Below are 19,434 nucleotides of genomic sequence, written 5' to 3' on the forward strand. Positions count from 1 at the left end.
GTTATATATTATCAGGCTTGTCTCCAGTATTTGTTTTATTACTCTTGAATGACAGTTAATACATCGATAATTTAATTGATGTTTGTGTTTTCTGCGTAAACAGAGGCACCTGAGATTAACATGAAGGACTTCCAGCACAACACTGTCTATGTAAAGGCTGGTTCAAATCTCAAGGTTGAGATCCCTCTTACTGGTAAACCACTACCAAAGGTTTCTTTGTCAAAGGATGATCATGTTCTGAGATCAACCATGAGGTTCAACTCTGAAGTAACACCAGAGTGTCTTGTCATCACTCTGCGTGAGAGTGTTGCCCATGATGCAGGCAGATATGACATTACAGCCTCCAACTCAAGTGGAACCACCAGGTCCTTCTTAAATATTGTAGTCCTGGACAGACCAAGTCCACCTGTTGGCCCGGTTGAGATGTATGATATCACAGAGGACAGTGTAAGTCTGAAATGGCTCCCTCCTACATATGATGGCGGTAGCCCAATCACCAACTACATTGTTCTAAAACGTGAAACAACTACTGCAAACTGGGTTGAAGTTTCATCTGCAGTTGCAAGATGCACAATCAAGATTATGAAACTGTCTACTGGAATTGAGTATCAATTCAGAATCAGGGCAGAAAATCGCTTTGGTATCAGTGACCATATTGATTCTCCACCTGTCACAGTCAGTCTCCCATATAGTAAGTAACATTTTTCCTGCATAAGGATTGGTCATTTTGGTTAGACTAAATGATATATATCAACAAAAATCTGTTGCGCTTTGTTTCAGCAATTCCTGAGGCTCCTTCAACACCATGGGTATCTGCTGTCACTAGAGAAAGTATTACTGTTAACTGGAAAGAACCCACTTCTGATGGTGGAAGCCATGTATTTGGATACCACCTTCAAATGAAAGACAAAAACAGCATCCTGTGGAAGAAGGTGAACAGAACTGTCATTCGTGCCACACATTTCAAGGAGACAAACATCAGTCCTGGCCTGATCTATGAGTTCAAGGTTGCAGCAGAAAATGCAGCTGGCATTGGTCCAGTAAGCAAGATCTCAGAAGCTGTTCTTGCAATTGATGCCTGTGGTAAGAATATGTTCAACTATGTCAAATATATATTTTTGGTAGAAAACAACCAACCACCTGTAGCTGTAATACTGATATTATTCATTATATATTTTTTCCAGAACCTCCAACTGATGTCCGTGTCACAGATGTCACAAAGAATTCCATCAGCCTTTCCTGGCAGAAACCTTCTTATGATGGTGGAAGCAAGGTGACTGGGTACATAATTGAGAAGAAAGATGGTCCAAAAGGAAAATGGTCAAAAGCTAATTTGACAAAGGTTTCTGACACCAAGTTCACCGTATCAGGTCTGACTCAAGATGAAACTTATGAATTTAGAGTCTTGGCAAAGAATGCAGTTGGTTCCATCAGTAACCCTTCCGCTACTGTTGGACCAGTAACCTGTGTGGACACTTTCGGTGCCCCTGAGATTGAACTTCCTCAGGCATATCATGAAGTTCTAAAGTGCAAAGCAGGAGCATCAGTTCAACTTAAAGTTGGTATTATTGCTAAACCTCAACCAACAATTGAATGGTTTAAAGATGGAAAAGAGCTTGAATCTGGAGTTCAGACCATGATTTCGAGCACCACTGATTCTGCATGTGTCTCGATCAAGGATGCCACACGTTTGAACTCTGGAACATATGAACTCAAGATAAAGAATTCTTTGGGCTCAGCATATGCTGCCATCAGAGTACTTATCCAAGGTATGTTGAATGATGAGCCATTCACAGAAAACGTCACTTTTGTTGAAAGAATTATGTGTTTTGTGTATCATATATTGACATGAATACTTTGTTTCCTTAAGACAAACCAGGTCCACCTGCAGGAGAGATTCAGTTCAAGAAAATCACTGCAGACACTATTACTATCATGTGGGATCCTCCAGCTGATGAGGGTGGTGCAATGGTCACCCATTACATTGTGGAGAAACGTGAAAGTAGCAGAATCATGTGGTCCATAATCTCTGAGAAACTGGAGGACTGCATTGTCTCTGTTCCAAGGCTGATCAGAGGCAATGAGTACATCTTCCGTGTTCGTGGAGTGAACAAATATGGAGTCGGAGATCCTTTAGAATCTGAGCCTGTCATTGCACAGAACTCCTTCGGTAAAGAAATTTCCAATCACCATTTTTTGAACTGTGTTAATATTTTTACCTTCTGTATTAACCATAATTTTTTTGCAGTACCTCCCAGTCGACCCTCCAAACCTCAAGTCACCATGATTACCAGATCAACAATGACTGTGGTATGGGAAAGGCCAAGCATGGATGGAGGCAGTGATATTGATGGATATTATCTGGAGAAACGAGAAAAGAAGAGTCTTCAGTGGTTCAAGGTCATCAAAGATCCAATTCGTGATACTAGGCAGAAAGTTAGCAATCTCACAGAGGGGAATGAATATCAGTATCGTGTGTGTGCAATTAACAAAGCTGGAGCAGGTCAATACTCTGATGCATCCATCTTCTATAAAGCATATGATCCCATCGGTAAGATAATCTGCTTTTATTTGATTGATGAAATTCTTTGTTACTTTTACATAATGTTAATTTTTCTTTCTTATTTCCCATATCACGCATTATAATTTGATTGTGTAAAATATATATGCTTAACTGTCATTTCAGACCCACCAAGCGAGCCAACAAAACTTAAAGTTGTTGACTCAACCAAGACATCAATTACCCTTGGATGGGTGAAGCCTGTTTATGATGGTGGCAGTGAAATCACAAGCTATGTAGTTGAGCAAATGAAGGCTGATGAAAAAGAATGGGTTACTATTAGCTCTAAGGGTGAAGTAAGAACCACTGAGTATGTGGTGTCACATCTAAAACCAGGGGTGTACTACTTCTTCCGTGTATCTGCTGTTAACTGTGCTGGAGTTGGACGTCCGATTGAAATGATTCAACCAGTACAAGCCAAAGATATTCTAGGTTTGTTTTGCTTTTGTGTCTAAAGCATATACATAATGTGTCAGAGTACTTCCATGCTCGGTTAAGAATCTAAATAAAATATTTGTTTCTTTTTCATTTCAACAGAGGAGGCTGATATTGATCTTGATATTTCAATGTCAACTCAGTATACGGCAAAGGCTGGAAGGGATGTGGAGATCATGATACCTCTCAAAGGCAGACCTGCACCAAATGTCACATGGAGAAGGGGAGACAGGAATATTGGTGGCGATGCAAAATATACTATTAATAATACAGAATATTCAACAACACTTATCATTCCGAAGGTCACTCGGGATGATTCAGGCAAATATCTTCTAGAGATTGAAAATGGAGTTGGCGAGCCAAAGACAGTTACTATATCTGTGAAGGTGTTAGACTCACCTTCTGCTTGCAGTAAGTTGGTAGTGAAAAATGTCACACGTGGTAAACTCACTCTGAGCTGGGAACCTCCCCATATCGATGGTGGCTCTCCTATTACCAATTATATAGTTGAAAAGAAGGATGCTAAAATGAAGGCTTACTCCATAGTGACAACAGAATGTGCCAACACATCATACAAGGTTGAAGGCCTGTCTGAAGAGATTGCTTATTTCTTCCGTGTATCTGCCGAAAATGAAAATGGCGTTGGTGACACTTGTGAGACCACAGAACCTGTTAGAGCAACTGAGACTCCTGGTCCTGTAAAGAACCTTGTCATGGAAGATTCAACTAATACATCAGTTACTTTAGCATGGACAAAGCCTGACCATGATGGTGGCAGCCATATTTCTGAGTACATCATTGAAAAGAAAGCCAAAGACGAGGAGACATGGACCCTTGGTGGTACATGCAGACGCTGCAAGTTTGAAGTAACACATCTTAAGGAAAACTCTCAAGTTTTCTTCAAAGTATATGCCAAGAATGAGAAGGGTTGCAGTGACTTCTCTCAAATTGGACCCATTACTGTCAAGGACTTCCTTATCCCACCAGAGGCTAACCTCATAGACTATCCCAATGGTGAATTAAGTGTCCGTATTGGACAAAATATAAATATTGAATTACCATACAAGGGTAAACCCAAACCAACTGTTCAGTGGATGAAAGATGATGTTCCACTGAAGGAAAGTGAACAGGTTCGTTTTAGACAAACAGAGAATAAAGCTACTATGATTGTGAGAAATGCAAGAAAGGAGAATGCAGGCAAATACACTTTGGTCCTTGACAACAGACTTGTCAAGAACTTCTTTGACATCAGGGTTATCACTCTTGGTGCACCCTCTGCACCAGTAGGCCCCATCCAGTTTGATGAAATCAAAGCCCAGAGCATCATTATCTCATGGAATGAGCCACAGGAAGATGGCGGGGGAGAAATTACTTGCTACAGTGTGGAAAAACGAGAAACGTCTCAGGCAGCCTGGAAAATTGTTTGTTCAAGTGTGGTAAGAACCACATTTAAGATTCCTAACCTGGTTAAGGGGACAGAGTACCAATTCAGAGTACGTGCAGAGAACAAATATGGAGTAAGCGAACCTCTCACCTCATCAGATGTTGTTGCCCAACACCAGTATAAGCCACCAGGCCCCCCAGGAAAGCCTGTAGTATTTAATGTTACAAGTGATGGCATGACTGTGTCATGGGATGCTCCCAGCTTTGATGGTGGCTCTCCAGTTACTGGATATCATCTTGAGAAGAAAGACAGAAATAGCCTTCTGTGGACCAAAGTGAATTCTAATGTCATATCTGGAAGAGAGTACAGAGTAATTGGTCTCATTGAAGGCCTGGAATATTCATTCAGAGTGTATGCTCAGAACAATGCTGGAATGAGTCCAGTCAGTGAGCAAAGCAAGCACAAACTTGCTATTTCTCCTGTTGGTGAGTTTAGTTTTTTATTCACCCATTGATTCTCACTAATATGCAAGTAAATATTAACAGTAACAAACTAATTATGGTCTATTTAATTGTTTAGACCCTCCTGGCACGCCTAACTGCATTGATGTTACACGAGATTCCGTCACACTTCAATGGGAACCACCTAAACGTGATGGAGGCAGTAAGATTGTGGCATACAGTGTTGAGAGACGCCAAGGAAGAGCACGCTGGCTGAGATGCAATTTTATTGATATCAGTGAATGCCAGTTCACAGTGACAGGCCTTGCTTGTGGTGACCGCTTTGAATTCAGGGTAATTGCCAGGAATGCTGTTGGAACCGTCAGTCCACCTTCACAGTCATCTGGCTACATAATGACCAAGGATGAAAGTGGTATGTATTTTATTTAGAACACAAATAGAGTACATAAAGTTTTATATATGTATATATATTGGTCTATATGTTCGGCACAGTATGCACATATTTGAATAGACCAGAGATGCCCAATCTTATCTGCAAAGGGCCAGTGTGGCTGCATTACACAAGTGGAGCCAGGTGTTTTCCAGCTACAGCCACACTGGCCCTTTGAGGATAAACCATTTGAGATAGACAATTGTCTTATATTCTTGTCTTGCAGTAATTCCTGAGATTCAGTTCAGTGCTGAAAAGACTCTAACAATCAAGGCTGGAGAAAACATCAAACTGAGTTGCACTATTAGTGGTCGTCCCGTACCTCAAGTTACATGGTATAAGGATGGAAAAGAACTTGACAAAATGCTTATTGATATTACAACCATGATTGGATCAAGCTCACTGTTCATTAGAGATGCTGATCGTGACAATCGTGGAATCTACACTGTTGAAGCAAAGAATAGCTCTGGAACAAGGAAGGAGGACGTTCTTGTCAGAGTGCAAGGTCTGTTAGAACTTTTAAATATATTATTAGTCTGTGTTTGAAATTCTATATTTACTTCAAAGCTGATTCTATTTCTGTCTGATCCAGATACTCCTGGACCACCTGAGGGCCCACTTCGCTTTACAAATATCTCTGCTGAGAAGGCAACTCTTTGGTGGAGTCCACCAGAAAATGATGGCTGTGCAGCTATCACTAATTATGTGATTGAGAAGCGGGAAACCTCCCGAATTACTTGGGCACTTGTTACATCCAAGTGTGAAGCCTGCTCTTTCAATGCCACCAATTTGATTAAGGGCAATGAGTATCAATTCCGTGTTTCCGCTGTCAACAAGTTTGGCGTTGGCAAACCATTGGAATCAGATCCAATTGTTGCTAAAATGCAATACAGTAAGTAACACTTACTATCTTACCTAATTGTGTACAACTGTGTATTCCAAATGTCTGTTCCAAGACATTTGTTTATTAAAAATGTGGTTTTACTGTTTTACAGCTGTACCAGATGCTCCAGGAACACCTGACTGCACTCATGTGACAGGAGACAGTATTACTTTATGCTGGACAAGACCTAGATTTGATGGTGGAAATGAGATCATGCACTACATCCTTGAAAGAAGAGAGAAGAAGAGCTTACGATGGATAAAAGTTTCAGCAAAGAGGCCAATTACTGAGCTGAGGCACAGAGTTACACACTTAAATGAAGGAAATGAATATGAGTTCCGTGTTATGGCTGAAAACGGTGCTGGTGTTGGACCTCCAAGTGGCACCTCCAGACTATTTAAATGCAGAGAACCTACAAGCCCACCTAGTGCACCAACAGTGGTAAAAGTCATTGATTCAACAAAGACATCCGTTACTCTAGAATGGACCAAACCAGTCTTTGATGGTGGTATGCAGATAATTGGTTACATCATTGAAATGTGCAAGGCGAGCCTTGAGGAATGGCACAGAGTTAACACTCAAACTTGCATACACACAAAGTACACAGTTACAGATTTGGAACCAGGTGAAGAGTACAAATTCCGTGTTTGTGCTGTCAATGGTGCTGGGAAGGGAGAGACATCTGAGATTCCAAATGCAGTGCAAGCCATAGACAGACTGACATCACCAGAGATTGACATTGATGCAGACTTTAAACAGACACATATTGTCAAGAATGGTGGAACAGTTACTCTGCATATTCCTTTCCGTGGAAAACCTGCTCCACTGGCTACATGGACAAAGGCAGATGGAGAACTTGGTGTAATGGTAGATATTAATACTACAGATACATTCAGCACATTGACAATTGAAAATTGTACCAGATATGATTCTGGAAAATACACACTCTCTCTTGAGAACAACAGTGGTCGTAAATCCATTACATTAACGGTGAAAGTGCTGGATACGCCTGGACCACCTGGTCCTCTCTCATTCAAGGATGTGACAAGAGGAGCTCTGACTCTTATGTGGGATGCTCCAGTTAATGATGGTGGTGCCCGTATCCATCACTACATTGTTGAAAAACGTGAAGCAAGTCACCTTAGTTGGCAGGAGGTCAGTCCCAAGTGTACACGCCAAATTCTCAGAGTAACCAAGCTTTCTGTTGGTGTACCATACTTATTCAGAGTCATCGCTGAAAATCAGTATGGACAGGGTGAGCCTTATGAAATGTCAGAGCCTATTATTGCCACTGAAGAGCCTGCACCACCCAAGAGGCTGGATGTTATTGATACTACATCTTCAACAGCCTCTTTGGTATGGTTGAAACCTGAACATGATGGTGGAAGCCGCATCACAGGATATATTGTTGAGACCAGAAAGAAAGGCTCCGATCACTGGATTGTTGGTGGTCAGACTAAGTCTTTGAAGATGGTCCTTGAGGGCTTAGTTGAGAACACAGAGTACGAATTCCGTGTAAAGGCCCAGAATGACACGGGAATCAGTTATCCAAGAGATGCTCTCTCTTCTGTCATCATCAAAGAACCTCGCATTGAACCAACTGCAGATCTTAGTAGCATCAACAAACAGCTTATTACCTGTAAAACTGGCAATTCCTTTGCCATTGATATTCCCATTAGTGGCAGACCAACTCCTAAAGTAACATGGAAGCTTGAGGAGATGAAACTCAAGGAAACAGACAGAGTGTCCATCAAGACATCCAAAGATAGAACCACCCTGTTAGTAAAGGATGCCAAGAGAGGTGACAGTGGAAAATATTACCTCATTCTGGAAAATGCTGCAGGTGCCAAGACATTTACTGTAACTGTTACTGTTTTTGGAAGACCTAACCCACCAACAGGACCTGTTGAAGTTTCAGGAATCACATCAGAGTCTTGTGTGTTGACATGGGCTGAGCCTACAGATGATGGTGGAACAGACATCACTAATTACATAGTTGAGAAACGTGAATCTGGTCAAACCTCATGGCAAGTTGTGAACTCAAGTGTGAAACGGACAACCATCAAAGTGACGCACTTAACAAAATACATGGAGTACACTTTCCGTGTCTGTGCAGAGAACAAGTTTGGAGTCAGCAAGCCCATTGAATCCCAAGCTATTGTTGCTGAGCATCCATTTAGTAAGTACAATTAATGTTAATGATATTCTGTCAAATCTGTTGTTGAAATAGTCTGTAAATAATGACAATTATGTTTACTTTCTAGTTCCACCAAGTCCACCAACCCGCCCAGATGTGGTGTCAGTGTCTGCTAATGCCATTTCTATTAAATGGGATGTACCATATCATGATGGTGGAAGCCAGGTGACTGGATATTGGATTGAAAAGAAAGAGCGCAACACCATTTTATGGGTACGGGAAAACAAGATCCCATGCCTTGAGTGTCACTACAAAGTCTCCAATCTTATTGAAGGACTTGAATATCAATTCAGAGCATATGCAATGAACATTGCTGGTCTGAGCAAAGCCAGTGAAGCCTCAAGACCAGTGCTGGCTTTGAATCCAGTTGGTAAGTATTGAATTAATTTAACTGGTTTTTGTCCAAATTATTATGCTACTTAAAAGAATGTTTTCAACCTAATTTGTATCTGCCACTTCAGCTCGTGCCCATTATAACTGTTTTTTGGGACAATTGGGTTCCTGTTCTTATCTAGTGACTATATTATTCTTTGTGGTATTTTACCCTTCAGATAGATTAGGTGGAAAAATGCTGAAATATTTGATATATTACTTACTCTTTTTTATTTAGACCCTCCAGGCAAGCCAGAGGTTTATGACATCTCAAGATCTTCAGTTTCTATTAAGTGGTCTGTGCCATTCAATGATGGCGGCAGCAAGATTGTGGGATATGTAGTTGAACGCAAGGCATCCACTGATGATGATGAATCTCGCTGGTTGAAGTGCAACTACACTACTATCACAGACAACTTCTTCACTATAACATCACTTGAGGAGGGGGCAGTGTATGAATTCCGTGTCTTTGCCAGAAATGGTGCAGGAGTTCACAGTATGCCATCTGAATCAACAGGACCCATCACGTGCAAGGATGAATACAGTAAGATATTATCCTGACAAATGTCAAAAATATATTCACTTTAAGAAAAAAATAGCTGTTGTAATATTCATTATTTATCTCTTTCAGCACCACCAAAGGCTGAATTAGACAGCAAACTTGTGGGTGAAACAGTCACTGTTAGGGCTGGATCAGACCTTGTCCTTGACGCTGCAGTCGGGGGTAAACCTGAACCCAAGGTGTTCTGGTCCAAGGGTGAGAAGGAGCTGGAGCCTGGTGACAAGTACTCGTTGACATACACTAGCACAAGAGCTATGGCAATCATCAAGTCTTGTGACAGGAATGATACTGGAAAATATATCTTGACTGTTAAAAATGCAAGTGGAACCAAGACAGCAGCTGTTATTGTTAAAGTTCTTGGTAAGAATATGAGGACTCATTGAATTGCTAAAGTAAAATGTATCTCACTCGGATCAGCATATTATAGGTTTGGAACATCTTCAAAAATTCTTCTATTATTTCTGCTTTTACAGATACACCTGGGCCTCCAGCAGGTATAATCACAATCAGCAGAGTCACAGAAGAAAAATGCACAGTTTCTTGGAAGATACCACTTGAGGATGGAGGAGATACTGTCTCTCACTATATTGTTGACAGGCGTGAGACCAGTCGACTCAACTGGGTTGTCATGGAAATTGAATGCAAAACTCTGTCATGCGTCAGTACAAAACTCATCAAGAACAATGAATATATTTTCCGTGTCAGAGGTGTGAACAAATATGGACCCGGTGTACCACTGGAGTCTGAGCCAGTTGTTGCAAGAAATGCATATAGTAAGTAATGTTCATATTTCAGTGATTTGCAGATGAGCTTCAGGAACAAATACATTATTAATAATATTTCTATGTGCATCATAGCTGTTCCAACACCTCCTGGGGCACCAGATATTGTTGCCGTCGGAAAGCAACATGTCATTATTGAATGGCTGAAGCCAGAGAGTGATGGTGGAAATGAAATCAAGAACTACCTTGTGGATAAACGTGAGAAGAGCGGTGTGAGATGGACAAGAGTGAACAAAACATTCACCATCTATGACACCAGACTCAAGATCACCGGCCTGTTAGAAGGAAGTGAATACCAGTTCCGTGTTGCAGCTGTCAACGCAGCTGGCCCTAGCATACCAAGTGAAGCTTCTGAATATGTTCTCTGCAGGGAGCCAACATGTATGTGGTTGTTTTCTGTCTAAATATCATGATATCAATCATATTTACTTGTTATTAACATTCTTATTAGACATATTCTACTTATTCTGACTTCTTACTACAGTGATATAACTGTTGTTTTCTTATGGCAGATACTCCAGCTCCTCCGTCAACTCCTCGTATAACCGATTCTACCAAACACAGCATCACTATGACCTGGACCAGACCTATGTATGATGGTGGCTCAGATGTCACTGGTTATGTCATTGAGATTCTGGAGGAAGGAATGGAACAATGGTATAGAGCCACTCAGAAGATCCTGACCACCACTGAGTACACTGCAGCTGGTCTGACAAGCAACAAAAAGTATAGTTTCAGAGTGGCTGCAGCGAATGCAATGGGCACTGGAGAATTCAGTGAAGGCAGTGTGGAGACTGCACCATCAGAAAGAGTTGGTAAGTTTTACACATCTGGTATATTTTATATTTTATCATGTGAAAAAATGTGACAAAATAAGTTGACCCCATGAAATGTTTCTTTTTTTCCACACACGGGCATAGCAGTATTTGATCATCTGCTAACAGTATGTATAGATATAAGTTAAGTAATAGAACAAAAAAACAAAGGAAATTTGACTTTGTAAAAAATTTATTTAAAAATAAATTAAATGAAATGTCTTTTTTCGGTTGAAAAAGTAAGTGCACCCCAGCTTCAGTAACTGCTTTTGGTAGAAACAGCTTTATCATTTCCTGTCCACCAGTTTCTGGCATCTGTTGGGAGAAATTTTTGCCCACTCCTTCATGCAAAATTATTTCAATTGTTCAATGCTATATCAAATCCCCTCAAAGCATTTTAATGGGATTCAGATATGGGCTTTGACTAGGCAATTTCACAATCCTCCATATCTTCCTGTTTGGTGGATTTACTTGTTCTTGTGTTGTTTGGGATCAGTATCTACTTCTTTAACTTAAACTTTTTTACAAGTAAAACTAGACCCAGACAATAACATTTCCATCATCATGCTTAACAGTTGGTAGGACATATAGTTTTTGTATTAAATCTTTGACTCACCAGTCTTGGTTCTTACCTAGATATTGATTAGCAAACTTTAGTCTTGCCCTAATGTTCTTTTAAGACAATAAATGCTTCCTCCCATGTAGTATTTGGGCAGTTTCATTATAATAGCAGATGCATGCATTTTCACTTCCACAGTGGCAAAAGCTACCTGCAGATCCTGTGATAAATTTTTTGGGCTCTTAAAGACTTTTTTAGCATCTAAGACAGGCTCTTAAAGATATTCTTGAATGGTGTCCTAATCATTATCACCTGATTGGGTGTGCCTGTTTTCAATCTGACACATTTGAAGAAGGGATATATAGGGATGTACTTACTTTTTCTACATAAGGAAATTGCATTTCTGTTTATTTCAACTATATAAAAGATGACAAAAATTTAATTTTAGACATCATGTTAAATTATATCACCTTTATCTATCAATGCTTTTTAAATGAAGAATATCTGTATGTTCAAATATGTTGAAAAAGTCCGAACTTTGTACACGCTGTACTTACCTCTTTCACATGACTGTATGAGTATTAGTTTTAAGATGCTAAGCTGTTTCTTTGGGATTACACTAAGCATAATCAGGTTTTTAGAGAATATTTAGTGTCAGGCAATTTCTTTTTAAAATGTGGCTTAATCTGTGACCAGGAAACTAACGCGTAATTACCAGCAAAACCAAAATGTATTAAAATGCATTCTTCACAGAAACTCCTGATATTGAGTTACCTGAAGATTTGAAGAAAACTGTTTGCCTGAGAGCTGGCAGCACTTTATATCTGAATGCAACTGTACTTGGAAGACCACCACCAGTTATTACCTGGAGAAAGACTGGCATTGACCTCCAATCCCGTGGATACATTGAAACAACAGAAAGCACTACAGCTTTGACAGTGGAGAAGGTGCACCGTTATGATGCTGGAAAATATACAATTGAAGCTGAAAATCCATCTGGCAAGAAGACAATTACCATTCTCGTTAAGATCTATGGTAAGGTATTTTTATATATATATATATTTTTTCAGTTTAACTAATATTGTGAACTTAACATTTAAAAATACAATTAAACAATTAAAAATTACTAATCTGTATTATAGATACTCCTGGACCCTGTGGTGCAGTCAATGTCAAGGATTACACAAAAGAATCTGTCGTCATTACATGGGATGTACCCACGATTGATGGAGGGGCTCCGATCAGCAATTACGTAATTGAAAAGCGGGAAGCATCAATGAAATCTTACAAAACAGTGACGACCGAATGCAAGAAGACACTCTACAGAATCACTGGCTTAGAGGAAGGAATACGATATTTCTTCAGAGTATTGCCTGAAAACATATATGGCATTGGAGAACCTTGTGAAATCAGTGATTCAGTACTAGTATGTGAAGTTCCATCTGTTCCTCAAGATTTGTACGTCATTGATATTACAAAGTCCACTGTGGTTCTTGGATGGCAGAAACCATTTTATGATGGTGGCAGTAGACTTACTGGATATGTTATTGAAGCCTGCAAGACAGGTACTGATCGATGGATGAATGTTGCAACTGTGAGGGCAGCAGTTTCACAGCACACCATAGCCTCTCTGAATGAGAATGAGCAATATTTGTTCAGAATCAGAGCTGAGAACAGCAGAGGTCTCAGTGAGCCCAGAGACCTGATGACACCTATAACTATTCAGGAACAGAAAGGTAGGACACTTCTTCCGGCAGCATTCAAAGTGCTCAGCAAATAGCAAATAACTGCATATTGTACACTCTTAAAAAAGATGGTTCTTCAAGGGATCTTTAGTAACAAAAGTGGTTCTGTATCGAACCATGAAGACTCAAACCCTCTGCATGATTAAAGATTTCTGAGCATCATGAAAAGGTTCCTTAGATTGATGGAGAATACGCTGTAGACAGTTCTATATAGAACTTTTTTGAAAAGGATTCTATGTAGCACCACAAGGGGTTCTTCTACAAGCTTGACATAGTAACAGTAGATCCTTTTTGGTGCTACATAGAACCCTTTTCAAAAAGATTATGTAGAACTATGTATAGCACATGCTCCATCAACCTGAAGAACTCTGAAATGATGGAAAGAGCCATTCATCATCCAAAGGGTTCTTTATGTGTTCATGGTTCTATATTGAACCATTTTCTTTACTAAGGAACCTCTGATAGGCATGTAGGTTATGTACAAACATGTTCTATAAATGTTGTTGTTCTTTCTACAGATAAGCCAAGTATTGACCTCCTTGGCATTCCTCAAAAGATTGTCAATGTCCCTGCTGGCAAGCCAATTGTGCTCAACATTCCCATTAAAGGAAGACCTGCTCCAACCTGCTCATGGTTCTTTGGCGGCATTAAGATGAAGGACACACTTGACCGTATCAAGATTGAGACAACTGCTAAATACACTAAACTGACAGTTCGAGAAACCACAATAGACGACACTGGGGCCTACACTCTTGAAGTAAAGAATATCACAGGAATGGCTACAGAAACCATTAAAGTCATCATTCTTGGTGAGAGATTTTTCTCTTCATTCAAACATTTCTTTATCACTAAGGAGACTTTGTTTCAAGTATAAATGAAAGTGACCAAATACATCTTCTTTTTAGATAAACCTGGCATTCCTGTTGGGCCTATGAGAATTTCAGAAGTGGATGCTACATCTGTTACATGTACCTGGGAACCACCAGAAAAGGATGGAGGTGCCAATATCAGTGGCTATGTTGTTGAACAGCGTGATGCTCATCGCCCTGGATGGCTGCCTATCTCCGAGTCTGTCACAAGACCAACATTCAAATTTACTAGACTAACTGAAGGAACAGAATATGTATTCCGTGTGGCTGCAACAAATCGGTTTGGCATTGGTGCATTCCTACAGTCTGAAGTTGTTGAGTGCAAGAGTGTCAAGAGTAAGCTGTTAATAATAACATTTCAGATCGTCAAATATGTTTTGAATGTAATAGAGAAGCATTCATTTTATAATTAATAATTAACCCTGCGGTTTCTTTACAGCTGTACCTAGTGCACCAAGCATTCCTGAAATATTTGATGTGTCTCATGATGGCATGACACTTACTTGGAAACCACCAGAGGATGATGGTGGCTCTTCAGTGGCTGGCTACATCATTGAGCGTAAAGAAGCTGGATCTGATAGATGGCTGCGCATCAATAAGAACCCAGTGACAATGACAAGATATAGATCCACAGGACTTGTTGAAGGTCATGAATATGAATATAGAGTGACAGCTATCAACTCTAGAGGCACTGGCAAACCAAGTTTAAGCTCTAAACCAGTGATTGCAATGGATCCCATCGGTATGTAAAAAAAAACAAAAAAACAGATATTCACTGTTGGAGCATATAAAATTTTTTTAAGAAACAAACATTTGAAAATGACAATGTGTTAATTTTAAACATTTCCTGTTTCTACTCAAACAGAACCTCCTGGCATACCATTGAACCCAAGAGTCACAGATACCACCAGGACATCTGTATCACTGGCATGGTCTCCCCCAGAGGAAGAGGGAGGAGCCATTGTTACTGGTTACCTGATTGAGATGCAGAAGGTTGACCAGGTTGAATGGACCAAATGCAACACAACACCAACTAAGATTTGTGAATACACATTGACACATATGCCACAGGGTGCTGAGTATAGATTCCGTGTGATGGCATGCAATGCTGGTGGAGCTGGAGAACCAGCTGAGATTCCAGGAGTGGTCAAAGTCACAGAAATGCTTGGTAAGAATGATAAACATCATCACATTCTAATTGATCTACATACTTTGCTGTGCATGAGTGCTTTAACATAATGCATTGATGTTTCAGAATATCCTGATTATGAGCTTGAAAAGAAGTACCAGGAGGGCTATATTGTCAGACAAGGTGGAGTCATCAGACTGTCTGTGCCAATTAAGGGAAAACCATATCCAACCTGCAAGTGGACAAAGGAAGGCCGTGATATTTCTCACAGAGCTATGATTGCCACCAGTGAGGAGCGCACAGAGCTGGTGATCAAGGAAGCCCATAGAGATGACACTGGCACCTATGATCTTTTGTTGGAGAATAAATGTGGAAAGAAAGCCGTATACATCAAGGTTAAAGTCATTGGACGCCCAGATCCACCTGAGGGCCCATTAGAATTTGATGATATTCAAGCTCGTTCTGTGAGAGTCAGCTGGAGACCACCTTCAGAAGATGGTGGCTCTGATATCCTTGGTTACATTGTAGAGAGACGTGAGGTACCAAAGGCAGCCTGGTACACTGTGGACTCTCGTGTGGTTGACACATCATTAGTGGTCAAAGGATTAAAGGAAAATATTGAATATCACTTCAGGGTGTCAGCAGAGAACCAGTTTGGAATTAGTAGATCTCTAAAATCAGATGAATCTGTTATACCAAAGACTGCTCTCTGTAAGTACATTCAAATTTAAATTGACTATCATAATTATCATTAACACAGTTGTGAGTTATATAAATGACTGCTGTTGTTTTTGTTCTCTTTGCCAAAAGGTCCACCAGAGCCTCCCAGCTTCCCGCCAGAAATTATGGATGTCACAAAGACCACAGTTGGTCTATCCTGGTCAAGGCCAAAGGATGATGGTGGATCTCGTGTCACTGGATACTACATTGAGAGAAGAGAGCTGTCCACTGAGAAGTGGGTGCGTCACAACAAGACTCACATCACCACAACAATGTATACCCTCACTGGTCTCATCCCTGATGCAGAATATCAGTTCCGTGTGATTGCTCAGAATGACATTGGTCAAAGTGAGCCTGGACCTGTATCTGAAGCAGTTGTATGCAAGGATCCATTTGGTGAGTAATATGTGCTCAGCCATTAAAAGTAATTTTTAAAAACAAACATTAAAAAAAGCAATCATTAAAAACAAGAAGATTTTGTACAATATCTTATTTAAAATATGTTCCCATTTTAACAGATAAACCAAGTCAACCAGGTGACATTGACATCATCTCCATTACCAAGGACTGCATCACCATTCACTGGCTGCGTCCTGAATGTGATGGTGGCAAAGAAATTCTGGGATATTGGATTGAATTCAGACAAGCGGGTGAAAGTGCCTGGAAAAAATGCAACAAGGAGCGTTCAAAAGACAGACAGTTCACCATGGGTGGTCTCATGGAGGCAACAGAATATGAATTTAGAGTGTTTGCTGAAAATGAAACTGGACTGAGCAGACCCCGTAGAACTGCTATGGGCATCAAAACCAAATTGAGTGGTATGTTGAGATGGATTGTCCATTTTATTTGACAGTTTGTGGTACATACACACTGCTCACAAAAAGTTAGGGATATTTGGCTTTCAGGTGAAATTTATGGAAAACGTTCACGCTACAGTGATATTATATCATGAAAGTAGGGCATTTAAGTAAAAGCATGCAGTGGTTATTTCCTCATCTCAAACAATTTATTGAAACAAAAGCCAACAACAGTGGTGGGTATACCCCAACAAAAAATCTCAATGTCTCAATAACTTGTCATGTGCCCTTAAGCATCAATTACAGCTTGAAAACAATGTCTCATGCTGTTCACAAGTCGACTTATTGTCTGCTGAGGCATGGCATGCCATTCTTCTTGAAGGGTAGCCCACAGGTTTTGGGATACAGAGTTACGAGCCTCTACATGGCAACTCGGCTCATTCCATAGGTTTTCTATGGGATTCAGGTCTGGAGAAAGTGCAGGCTGCTCCATTTGAGGTCTCTATCAGCTGTTCCCTAATGATGTGACCTCGATGAGCTGGAGCATTGTCGTCCATGAAGGTGAAATTAGGCCTGTGCAGTTCATGTAGAGGCACAATGACTGGATTAATGATGTTAGTCAAGTAGTATGGGCTTGTCACTGTACCATTCACAAAGTGGAGGGCAGTTCTGTATTGAATAGACACACCTGCCCACACTGTAACACCACCACCCTTAACCAGCCGTTAAGCTCCTTGTTGGAGAACAGCAAGTTGTGCAAAAAGTACTGAAACAATGAACAGCTGGATATGTGCATTCAAAAGTTTAGAGAAGGTCACATTAAGTTCACCTGTAAAGGTTAGAGTGCATTTTAGGTTCATCCTGAAATTTCACCCGAAAGCCAAATATCCTTAACTTTTTGTGAGTAGTGTATATACAGAAATGGGATCAAGCAGCGTTACTGACATTTTGTCTCTTTTACAGTCGGAGAGGCTCCAAGTCTGAAGGAAGAGATGAAAGATACTACCACTAAACTAGGGGAATCTGGAACATTGACTTGCCAGATTGTTGGAAGGCCTCTTCCTGAAATCAAGTGGTATAGATATGGAAAGGAACTGATCCAGAGTCGTAAATACAAGATGAGTTCTGATGGCCGAAATCATTCTCTAACAGTGGTAACCGATGAACAGGAAGATGAAGGCCTGTACATTTGCCGAGCTATTAATGAGGCGGGTGAAACTGAAAGCAGCGGGAAGCTTCTTTTGCAGGCTGCACCTCAATTCCATCCTGGTTTCCCACTGAAGGAGAAATACTATGCAGGCTGTGGAACAAGTCTACGCCTTCACGTTGTCTACATTGGACGTCCTATCCCACAAATCATGTGGTTCTATGGCAAGAAACCTCTGAATCCATCAGAGAATGTTATCATTGAAAACACTGAAAATTATACTCATCTGGTTGTCAGAAATGTGCAGCGTAAGACAAACGCTGGCAGGTACAAAGTACAGATGAGCAACAAATTTGGCACAGTTGAGACAGTACTTCGTGTTGAAATCCAAGGTAAGTTTAAACTAAATTATTCTCAAATGTATATTTCTAAATGGGGACACTTCAGGAATGTTTTGCATTAATGTTAAATGCCATTACTCTCATTTCAGATAAACCTGTGATTCCTGAAGGACCAATTATTGTTGAAGCTCTTTTGAAGAACTCTGTCATCATCAGCTGGAAACCACCTAAGGATGATGGTGGATCAATGATCACAAACTACATTGTAGAAAAACGTGAGGCAAAAGAGGGCGAGCAATGGCATCTTGTGTCATCATCTGTCTCAGGAACCACCTGCCGCATTACAAACCTAATTGAGAGTGCTGGATATTACTTCCGTGTTTCTGCGCAGAATCAATATGGCATTAGCGAGTCCTTGGAGATTCCTGCTGTTCTCATTATCAAGAGTCCATATGGTAAATGCTATAGACTAATGGCAATTTCTGTTACATTAGAGTATGTATGCTATGATATACAAGTACTAAAAACAATGAGCAATATTTGTAGTTGGAAAACATTTTGTTCTTTTAATATTTTACAGAAAAACCTGGAATCCCACAGCAGCCAGTTGTTACTTATGTCACAGAGGATTCTTGTGTTGTCACATGGAAACCCCCAACCAGCGATGGAGGTGCCAAGATTAAGAATTACTTCCTTGAAAAGAGAGAGAAGAAACAAAACAAATGGATTGCTGTTACAACCGAGGAAATTCATGAAACACATTATACAGTCAAAGGCTTGATTGAAGGCTTTGAATATGAATTCCGTGTGAAATGTGAGAACATTGGTGGCGAGAGTGACTGGAGTGAGGTTTCAGAGCCAGTCGTTCCAAAGTCAGATACAGCACCCCGTGCTCCATCCTTCAAAGAGGAACTGAGAGACATGTGTGTCAAATATAAAGCCAATGCAACATTTGTCACCAAGGTTCTTGGTCATCCCAAGCCAGTCGTTAAATGGTACAAGGGTGGAAAAGAAATTTTACCAGATGGAGAGAAAATCAAGATCCAGGAATTCAAAGGAGGCTACCACCAACTTGTTATCAGTAATGCTGATGAGAATGATGTGGCTGTTTACCAAATTAGAGCCACTAATCAACAAGGATCAATTTCTACAACTGTAACCCTTGATGTTGAAGGTATGTTTTCTGTTTTTGTTAATCTTTCTTCAAATAAGTAGATATGTATCTTGATAATACCTCTTTCTTCAG

General features: G+C 40.3%; 1 protein-coding gene across 3 annotated transcripts in view; it reads left to right on the plus strand.

The window, feature by feature from the left end:
- The window catches only part of ttn.2 (titin, tandem duplicate 2), a 180,210-nt gene that overhangs the window by 151,356 nt on the left and 9,420 nt on the right, over positions 1–19,434 (plus strand). For all 3 annotated transcript variants that reach the window (XM_037539621.1, XM_017710611.2, XM_017710612.2), the window contains 29 exons: positions 104–691; positions 781–1,083; positions 1,185–1,769; positions 1,871–2,170; positions 2,249–2,551; positions 2,687–2,992; positions 3,098–4,864; positions 4,959–5,252; positions 5,497–5,775; positions 5,863–6,162; positions 6,266–8,332; positions 8,418–8,720; positions 8,961–9,266; positions 9,354–9,644; positions 9,758–10,057; positions 10,142–10,447; positions 10,579–10,881; positions 12,194–12,475; positions 12,583–13,176; positions 13,704–13,994; positions 14,091–14,390; positions 14,494–14,796; positions 14,920–15,222; positions 15,310–15,894; positions 15,994–16,299; positions 16,422–16,721; positions 17,664–18,239; positions 18,338–18,643; positions 18,769–19,362. In XM_037539621.1, coding sequence (XP_037395518.1) covers positions 104–691; positions 781–1,083; positions 1,185–1,769; positions 1,871–2,170; positions 2,249–2,551; positions 2,687–2,992; positions 3,098–4,864; positions 4,959–5,252; positions 5,497–5,775; positions 5,863–6,162; positions 6,266–8,332; positions 8,418–8,720; positions 8,961–9,266; positions 9,354–9,644; positions 9,758–10,057; positions 10,142–10,447; positions 10,579–10,881; positions 12,194–12,475; positions 12,583–13,176; positions 13,704–13,994; positions 14,091–14,390; positions 14,494–14,796; positions 14,920–15,222; positions 15,310–15,894; positions 15,994–16,299; positions 16,422–16,721; positions 17,664–18,239; positions 18,338–18,643; positions 18,769–19,362 — 13,641 coding nt within the window. The remainder of the gene's footprint in view (positions 1–103; positions 692–780; positions 1,084–1,184; positions 1,770–1,870; positions 2,171–2,248; positions 2,552–2,686; positions 2,993–3,097; positions 4,865–4,958; positions 5,253–5,496; positions 5,776–5,862; positions 6,163–6,265; positions 8,333–8,417; positions 8,721–8,960; positions 9,267–9,353; positions 9,645–9,757; positions 10,058–10,141; positions 10,448–10,578; positions 10,882–12,193; positions 12,476–12,582; positions 13,177–13,703; positions 13,995–14,090; positions 14,391–14,493; positions 14,797–14,919; positions 15,223–15,309; positions 15,895–15,993; positions 16,300–16,421; positions 16,722–17,663; positions 18,240–18,337; positions 18,644–18,768; positions 19,363–19,434) is intronic.

This window comes from Pygocentrus nattereri, chromosome 6 (assembly GCF_015220715.1).
Source record: "Pygocentrus nattereri isolate fPygNat1 chromosome 6, fPygNat1.pri, whole genome shotgun sequence".
Lineage (NCBI taxonomy): Eukaryota > Metazoa > Chordata > Actinopteri > Characiformes > Serrasalmidae > Pygocentrus > Pygocentrus nattereri.